Genomic DNA, 9,921 nt, shown 5'->3' on the forward strand with positions numbered 1-9,921 from the left:
ACCGCTGAGCCATGCCGTTTTCTATAGAGCAGATGATAATCTAAAAGAAAAATAATTCGAAGTCAGTAATGATGCACTCGTGCAACTGTGCATTCTGACTCTAGCTCATGACAGATCTTGCCTCACAGCGCAGTCCCCGCCCGTGTAAAGAGGAAACGAGCGTATCCGTGGTTTGCTTGTGCGCGCGGTGGTTGACTGTGCCAAAGTGGTCCTTCACGACTGGCCAAAGAAGCAGAGCGCACACCGATCGTCAGCATCCACCAAATGGTCGGTATCTAGTGACTTTACCGTCGCTTTTCGGATAGTTTGAGTCGCGTTCATGTGTATGAATAAACGACAGTTTGGCTGTATCACATTTAACCAAACCAGTTGAAGGGGAATTTCCAGCATTGCGGCTGTTTTCAATACTTTAAAAAGCGTATTTCCGTTCTTCATTTCGAGGTGAGATGCATTCTTTAATATGTTTAGGCCTACATTAGCTTTTTTATTATTATTATTATTATTATTATTTTAACAATAGTTACCATAACTTTTTGCAAGCAGCCATGACTTCTTTAGACTAGATATATGTGACCTGCAGGTTTTATTGTTTTTTTAGTGGCCCATAGACCTATCCAGAATTGAATATTATGCAGTCCTACATTTTGAAATCATATGGTGTAGTTGCATCAGCTCATATTTTTAATTTAGCCGTTAAGAAAATCTGTAAAACCTAGTCAGATTCACTACATACCTATTTCCTGGTATAACCTGGTAGGCCTACAGTAGGCTATATCAGATGATTAAGGAATAGTATCCTATGGAAGTATTGTCATTCAGTGCTATTGCCTAGTTCCTAAATGCAGGTGTTTTTGCCTACAGTTAACAGGAAACAACTAGTGACCAATGTGGTCAGTGTTGTCCAGAAGCTTGTGTGTGTGTGTGTGTGTGTGTGTGTGTGTGTGTGTCATGTTCTCACTATAGCCTATGGACAGAAATTTTTAAGTTGGGGTTACAACTTAAAGTTGATCAGGGTGTGGTGTAAATGAGCCTTCCATGAGGTGGGTTTATTTAATACAGATTAAATTTAGCTGTTGGATTGTCAAAGTCTGCTGTCCTCGGGGGAGTGTGGTTGACTGCGTGGGAACATGCAGGGCCAACAACCCGCTCCTCTGTCCATAAGTGTGTGAGAGGGGAGGGAGGGAGCATCATCTGTCACAGGCATGCAAATGCAGATCAACCTGTTGCACATGCTTCATGTGGCCCCACGACAGGAAGAGCACCGAGTTACGCTAGTTATGATTTATAATCCAGTTACTATGCCAGAGGCTTTATCTCCGATAAGACTCTGTGTGCCTCACTGTAGCAGACTCAGTGGAACTTTGTTATGTGTGAGACCAAGGAAAGCTGAGGATGAGGAAGAGATCTGTTCAGCCTGATATGGGGAAACATAACATTCTCCGGTGGTGCACCATGTGAACTCATTATTTGATTATACATTAATACATGGGCCTCTGTGTATATAACGCAGTTGCTCTTCCTCTAATTGATTGGATAGTTCTCTGATATGTTTACCTTTTGGCTGGCATAATTTAGATTCACTTACACATTAACCCAAAGTAATTAATGGCCAAGGGTTCACCTGTGGCCTTATAGAACTGTTTGTTGAAACAAAGTAACCTTGAGGTCTCTCAGCCCTATAGAAGGTTGATAAGTACAGTCATCATTGGTCAATAAACATCATGCAACATCATTAAAAAAAGAAATTGACTGTATGTTGACAATGTTTTTTGTTTCTTTATTCTTTGTGTGATTGCTCTGTCCACTCATAGACCTCCTGCCTGCCGCTGAGTGTCATGTGATCTGAGACCGCTGGAGTGGAGTGGAGTGAGTCCGCGGAGGTTGGAGACCCCATCAGTGTTGAGTATGAACGCGCGTTCTCTTCAGTGTGGGTGGAGATGACTCCATCAGCACCAATAGGAATACATCAATGTTCTCTTCAGGAAGTAAATGTGGATTAGGAATGGGAGACTTTTGAGCAACTGTTTGTCTGGATTCTAACCAGCCCGTGTAGCGTGAGGTGGCTCAGAGTCTGGTCACAGCTCATCCTCCTGTTAGGGCTGCCTGGGGGCTAAACGCCTGGCTGAGGTTGATGCTTGGCTGGGCAGGCCTCTGGTGTTGGGTTGCTGGGGTGATGGTTGCCGTGTGACCCTCACCATGCCGATTGATGCCTCCTCTGTGCTCTACATCCTGCTGGAGCTCCTGATCGCCCTGTTCTCTGTGCTGGGCAACCTGCTGGTCTGCTGGGCCGTGGCGCTCAACAGCAACCTGCAGAGCATCACCAACTTCTTCGTGGTGTCGCTGGCGGTGGCGGACATAGCGGTGGGCGTCCTGGCCATCCCCTTCTCCATCGCCATCAGCACGGGCTTCTGTTCCAACTTCTACGCCTGCCTGTTCATCGTGTGCTTCGTGCTCGTGCTCACACAGAGCTCCATCTTCAGCCTCCTGGCCATCGCTATCGACCGCTACATCGCCATCAAGATCCCACTCAGGCGAGACACACACACACACACACACACACAGAGGCACACATAGGGGCAGAACACACACACACACACACACAGAGGCACACATAGGGGCAGAACACACACACACACACACACACACACACAGAGGCACACACAGCACAGGCACACATAGGTATAGAACACAGAGCCCCAATCACACACACACAGGTACAGAACTAACAGAACACAAACACACACAGGCACACATAGGGACAGAACACAGCCCCACATACATGCACACACACAGGTACAGAACACACAGCCACAGACATAATCAGAGAATAGATACACACACACACACACAGTGTACACTCAGATATGCAGTCACACACACATACACAGCCACAAACGCAAACACACGTGTGTAGTTGCACGCATGCCTGAAGCCCTGCACAAGTGACAGATCACAGATATGTGAGCCTGAGGTCTCTTTCTGTGCCATGTCACACAGGCCCTAGGTGGCACCAGAGCAAGTGAGTGAGCAAACCCAGTGTGCCCTGTAGAACATGTTGATGGTTAAGGGGGTGAGGTCAACTCCTGTCACCATTAGCGCTTCAAAAGCCAAGAGGGTTTCTTAGGGTCTAGCGGGTTGACATGCAGTAAAGTACTAACTATCATTAGTTGAGTGAAGTGTTATTTATGGTTTCGTGGCATGACGAAACAGGTCTGTGCGTGAGTCTGTTCCCAGATTTTCTAGTCTACACGAGACCTTTGTTTTGTGCTTATTGAAGAGGCACAGCTCAGTGATTGGAGCATTAATGCCGTGCTACTATTTCTGGGTGGACATAAGGGTCCTTGAGTCCTATGGGGACGTCCAGTCTCCATGTCTGTGGTGATTCCCACGGTGCAGAGTCCCATGCTGGACATGCCCGTCAATGACCATCCCAGATGGCCTCTACAGTTAGCATCTCTCTTAACATCTTCTCATCGTGCTTCTACAGACAGAGTCGGTGAATCTCGATTTATCCTTCACACACTCACAGATTTTGATGCGTGTTCCCGCTAACTTTGTGAGGGCTTTAGGGCTGTCCCACTGTGAAATTGTAAAGTAGGCTACACGAGGGCTCGTTCACACCCTTTCTGTGTCCTTTCTGTAATTTGGCATCTGTACTGACTTTACTCAAAAGAATGAACAATAATTCATAGCCTTGTTACCGATATCTATTAAAAACACTCGATTGAAAACGTGCGATTGAAACGATTGCTTTATAAATATGATTTACTTGTTAACTTTTTTGCTACCTATTGTCTGATCTGCCCTTTTGGTTATTTTATGTATTTTTTTTTCCTTTTCTTTATTTTTATGTTGTATTAATCACACAAAAAAAATAGCATTGTGATGTGAAGTACAGGGTTATGGTTATCCAGAGGAAGGCGGGAAGCTCGAAAAACATCAGTAAACATTGTCAACACATTTTTGGTGTTGCCAGTTTAATGATAGATCACAGGTGCTGTCCCGTTCCTCTTATTAACATTGTTACCCTTATCACCTAACAAGCTCAATTGCTTAGCAACAGCTATAGCTGCCAGGCATAAATGGCGACTTATGGAAAGGGCACAGAAAGGTGTACGAGTGAGCCCTCATGCACTTCACACTTAGTCTCGCTATCACCAGACCAAGCTCAACCTTTTAAGATTGAAAAATAAAATCGCCGGCGGCAGATCAGGCTGGGTTTACCCAGTCTACTTCACAATTTCATTATAGGACCACCGTAAGCCCTCACAAAGTTATTGAGATTCAGTCACTGTGTGTTAGCAGAAAATCTAACGGGATCATGGACCCTGGGAACATAGGGTCCTGGGAACATAGGTGCTCCCCCACTATGCTACCACCGTTACACTTCTACAGATAGCATCTCTTAGCATCTTCCCATCAGGACTACAGATTAACCTGGCCACGCTCATCTAGATCTCCTTTCAGGGAGATACAAGTCTGGTACACCATAAATTCAGCAGTTTGTAAAGTTTAGGCGAAGTAGGAAGTAACGCATAGCCTACACCCGTCACCATGCTAGTGTTAGAAAAGTATTCCAATCGTGAGTCTGGCTTTAAGCCAGGCTATCTACAGAGAGAGAGAGAGAGAGAGAGAGAGAGAGTCTGTGTCTCCCATCAGCGTGACCGAGTGTGTCCCTGTGGCCTGCCGTTGTTTTCTCAGTGTTTCTTTCTGAACTTTAACATCCTGAGAATGTGACTGCAGCAGGCCACCGGCCTCAGCTGGACTCCCACACCGAGAGCAGAGCAGAAGGCTGGCTGAAAATAGCCGCTCTCGCTCCAGCACTGACATTTCAGACAGCATTCCGTACTTTTATTATACCGATGAGACCTGCTCCTTGCAGATTTAAGGAGCACATTTTTACTCTCCTATGCAATATTTTGCAAATTTGAAAGCTGCCCATTAATTCTGTCTGTGTGCTGTCTTTGAAAGTGAAAGTGTAGGTTCCGTCACCAGTGTACTATGGACCCTATAGGCTAGGATATGTCCCGAATAGCTTGTAAATGTAAATGTAAATCAGGTTTGTAGGCCAAGTAGACTTGCGTATACAAGGAATTTGGTCTCTTCATTTATCCCATCCGTGAATTAGTGAACACATAGAGCACACAGTGAGCACACAGTGAGGTGAAGCACACACAGCCATGGATGTGGGCATGGGAGAGCAGTGCTCAACCACTTCCCCCACCCACATTTTTCGTATACTGGTCGGGGATCGAACTGGCAACCCTTCGGTTTCAAGTTTGAAGTCCTAACCAGTAGTCCACGGCTGCCCCCCTTGTGTCAGCCATGTTGGTTGGCTTTTTACACCAATCCAGTTCTTGTGTTCTTGCATGAGAAAATCATCATTGACTTCATCCTGATGATTAAAAGAAGTGGCGGGAGACTAGAATATTCAGTCTTGTTTGCTCAATGTCCTCAGAGTGACTCCAGGTTCCCAGAAAAGCACCACAGCAGAAAAATGCACTAGCAAGATGTTCCATTGGACATCGGACTGGACTAGTTCCAACCCCGTAACGTCATGCCGCCAGCAACATCTGTGTAAGACTGGACAACAGAATCAGAGAGGCTAATCAACAGCCTCTAGCATCACCTTCACTACTGTGTGATGCTGTGGGCTCAGCAATTGCATGTCAAAATTGGGGCGATATGGCGTATCTCAATATTCTGATGAGAAATGGCGAGATAACCATATGAAAAATATATTGAAAAAAATTAAAATGTACTACAATGTTTAAGTATCAGTATTTATTTCTAATATCAAGAAATGTTAACCCATTATGTTGTCATATATCTAAATAGATGTGTTCAGTTGAAATAAAGAACAGTTTATACGCACAGTTATGCAAATGTTACATGTACTAAAATGCATATGAAATATATATAAAAAAGAGATTTTAATTCCACAATATCATTAATAATGTGATATTACTAACTCTTAAGATATGGAAGAATTATCACAATAAACAATATTATATATATTGTGATAATTCATCCATATCGTAAGAATGAATCATATTGTGATATTGATGATATTGTGGTTTGACAATGTTTGTTTTTGCAATGCTGTGTTGTTGTGCCACAATGTGGCACATCCCTATCTCAGACTAGTTGTTTTCTAGGACAGAGCCCCTTGTAGAATCTACAGTAGCAGCCCAATCGGTCCTCTGTAGCCTTGCTGATTGCTGCCATCTCCTCTCCTCTGTCTGCAGGTACAACAGCCTGGTGACGGGGCAGCGCGCCAAAGGCATCATCGCCGTGTGCTGGGTCCTCTCGGTGGTCATTGGCCTCACGCCAATGCTGGGTTGGCACAAAGTGAACTCCGAGATGGCCGCCAACTCCAGCTGCTCGGAAGGCATGATGCACTGCCTGTTTGAGGAGGTGGTGGTGATGGACTACATGGTCTACTTCAACTTCTTTGCCTGTGTGCTGGTGCCCCTGCTCCTCATGCTGGGCATTTACTTGTGCATCTTCATGGCGGCCCGGCGCCAGCTCAAGTGCATCGAGCAGAAGGCGGTTTCGTGCGAGCACAGGTCTCGCTCCACGCTGCAGAGGGAGGTCCAGGCGGCCAAGTCTTTGGCCATCATCGTGGGTCTGTTTGCCGTATGTTGGCTCCCGCTGCACATCATCAACTGCTTCACGCTGTTCTGCCCGCAGTGCGCGCACGCCCCCGACCTTGTCATGTACATCGCCATCCTCCTCTCCCACGCCAACTCGGTGATCAACCCCTTCATCTACGCCTACCGCATACGGGAGTTCCGCCACACCTTCCGCCGGATCGTCCGCCACCACGTCCTGGGCTGCTGCGAGCCTCTGCCGAGCATGAGCGGTGGCAGCACACGGGCGTCGACCCGCACCAGTGTCGCTGACACCTGCAGCCTGAAAGTCAACGGCCGTGACCTCTACGTGGAGGGCAGCAGCAGCAGCAGCAGCTGTGAAAGCACTGAGCCAGCAGAGGGTGCTAGACCTGACCCAGACCAGCCCTGGACAGAGCTCGGCCCACACTGGCCTCCCCTCATGGCCCCTGCCAGCGGAGCTACACAAGCCAGCATGTTGCTGCAGTCCAGGAACAGCAGACAGGGCGGCGCTCTTCCCCCCACTCAGGGCATCCTCCAGCTCCACCCCTACACCTAACCATAACCCTGACCTGAATAGGGACCGCAGACCAAGGCAGACATCTAATAACATCTGGTTAGTCGATGAGCATTTGTAGCTCCTGTCAGTGCGGTGTTTGCAGCTCCGCCAAAACACAGACGGACCTCCGTTGACTGGTTTGGAGCCAGTGGGAAACGGCTTGCTCTAACTGGCCGTCTAGCTTGCCTATTGTTCCTGAGAAGCACAGAGTAATCACCCAATATTCCTGTAAGCAGATACAATCCTGGTAGTGTTTTGCCTGGATGACTGGATCTATTGACACTCTTACACCTTTTTTCCCCTCAGCTTCCACAACCAAAAGACTCATGATTGATAATGCCCGTCATTTGCAACTTACAGTATGTTGTTATTATCAAACACATTCTTGATTAGAAGTATATGATGCACTGCCTTTAGTGAGCAAGAATAGTGTGGAAATTGTAAGCTAGAACTGCTATGTTTACGTTTTAATGTAGGCAATGTGCTAGTTGACAGTGGGCAGTCATCACCGTATGCATAGTAGTGCAACTTCGTTCCTCCCACACAAGCAATACAACGTGACCCAACGAGACTCAACAGACTGTCGGCATCACAATGAGCTGTATTTTGGGCACCAGCGCATGGTGTAAAGTTCGTTTTCCACCCGCGCAAAGTTTAATTCGGTATTTTGCACGTTTATTTTTTAAACATTGCGCCCAGGGGTGTGGCAATTAACAACCTAGGGAGGGGCCTGGCGCGTTGTCTAAAAATCGCTATCGTACACCACCTAAACCTGGTCAGAAGTCAATGGCGAGTTGTTCATTTGCTATTTTAAGAGCGCATGTCAACAGTCATATTGGCAGGTGCACGCACCATCCTTCTATCATTCATGAACGCACACCAGCGCACGTCCATGCAAAGCATTACAAATTGCACGATTACAATGGGAAACATAATTAGAATAAACTGTACATCTCATGATGAGTAGTTATTCACCATCATTTGCAAATTGGTAATGACGGTTAAAAGTGATTAGGGGAGAGGCGACAGACACGTATGGAGCACAGCTGAAGACGCACTGTCACGAGATATAAGCAACTCCTCTGCAGGATAAATGTTGTTTTATTTAGTCATTTGAGCAATATTAGGGTAAGTGTTGCTTTTTCCAGCCTATGTTTTCGGTAGTAACCCATTGTCAGTCAATAGTGAAAGTAACTGCATATATCTGTCTTGTCGTTGACTGACTCCTTGGTGAAGTTAGTTTCACTTTGCCAATTAGTTCAAATAATAGACGAGTGGAAATGCGTGAAGGCTATGCTAGGTTTTAGTAAAGCATGGTTTAAGAATGACTATTCCATACGGTCTCGCAAGCAGCCTCCTTCAAATGCGCCATTGAATGCCAAAATACCGATGCATTTATTAGACATATCGCGCTTTGCGCCGTTAAAGGGAATGACAGATGTCATTCTCATTGGTTTAAAATGATGTTACGCCCCAAACACACCCATATGCCTGATTAAAAAACCTACGAACACCTTGTTGCGCAGGGCTCTCAAGTTTTGAAGTTTGCAAGGAGTGAGACTTTGTTTCTCAGGGGGGAGGGGCGTGGTATTGGCACAGTGCCACGCCCCTCCCCCCTGATCAAAGTACATGAAAGTCCTACGTCTGCTTGAATTACTCGTGGCGCCACGCCCCCTCCCCTAGGTCAACAGACCCACCCTCCCCATGTCCCATCGACCCAGAATTCATGAGAGCACAAATTCCATTATTTCAAACATTTATTTATTCTAGAACCCTATAGTAAATAATAATAAATAATATAACATACATTATAATAATAATTTCACCCAAATGGGCCCTTTGAACAGCAGTGGGTCATTCTGCTCTAAACAAACAGAAAACAACCAAATGAGAAAAAGCACATTTAGCCCCAAAATGGTCTCTTGAACAGTGGTGGTTCTGTCCGTGTGTGTGTGTGTGTGTGTGTGTGTGTGTGTGTGTGTGTTTATGAGTGATGTTGTGTGTTGCAAGTGTTTGTGGCAGATTTTGATGCCTTGATGACTGATACTACATTTAAAGCACTGTGGTTCAATGTCAGCCATTTTCACAGTCATGAGGCCATCCTTAAAAATATTCTTGTTTGCAGTAACAGCCAAAAAATAAATAAATAAATAAATAAATAAATGGGTCGGTAGGTAGGTCAATATTTTTTTTTTCAAGATTCAAAGTAAAAAAAAAAAAAATTTTGGTCATGGTGATTAGGTATGAATTTAAATAAATGTGCATATTGTGACGTAACTGACTGGGTCCTCAACCCGTGCCTTCAGGCGCATCACTGCAAACCTCAATCTGATGCAGATTATGTAGACCAGCCTTTCTCAAACTTCTTTGACCTGAGGCCCAGTCATGGCAGACTTTGGGGTCATAGGGCTCATCTACACGTACCCAACCCCACTCCCTCCAAATCAAATTGTCATTATCATTATCACAATCATTATGCCTATATTGTTATACATGCACTTTCACTTAAATGTTTTGTGACATGCACATCAGAGGACTGCTTTACTAATGTAAGATATAATTAGTTTCATTGCTTTTGCATGGTTGCATGATGCTTGCATAAGAAAAGAAATACTTCTCAAAACAACAGCAACAATTATATGGGTGCTATTGTTTTGGGATGTTTCCTTCATGCAAGCATCATACATTGGTAGGAAATGGAGAAAAAAATACATGGTTTTTAATGAAGTTTAATTTGAATGCGTGAATGTA

At 45.3% G+C, this 9,921-nt stretch overlaps 2 protein-coding genes across 4 annotated transcripts in view; both read left to right on the top strand.

Moving 5' to 3' along the window:
- Window positions 1-9,921, top strand: part of LOC121714945 (tripartite motif-containing protein 16-like) — a 1,397,702-nt gene that overhangs the window by 312,170 nt on the left and 1,075,611 nt on the right. The gene's annotated exons all lie outside the window — the stretch shown is intronic.
- adora2aa (adenosine A2a receptor a) lies at window positions 214-7,834 on the top strand. Of its 2 annotated transcripts, none has more exons than XM_042100233.1 (3): window positions 214-267; window positions 1,812-2,531; window positions 6,249-7,834. In XM_042100233.1, the coding sequence occupies exons 2-3, from the start codon at window positions 2,197-2,199 to the stop codon at window positions 7,168-7,170; spliced, it is 1,257 nt and encodes a 418-aa protein (XP_041956167.1). In that variant the 5' UTR covers window positions 214-267; window positions 1,812-2,196; the 3' UTR covers window positions 7,171-7,834. The 2 variants fall into 2 exon arrangements, with proteins under 2 accessions (XP_041956167.1, XP_041956166.1); XM_042100232.1 differs by having other exon boundaries at window positions 215-441.

Source organism: Alosa sapidissima, chromosome 8, assembly GCF_018492685.1.
Source record: "Alosa sapidissima isolate fAloSap1 chromosome 8, fAloSap1.pri, whole genome shotgun sequence".
Taxonomy (NCBI): domain Eukaryota; kingdom Metazoa; phylum Chordata; class Actinopteri; order Clupeiformes; family Clupeidae; genus Alosa; species Alosa sapidissima.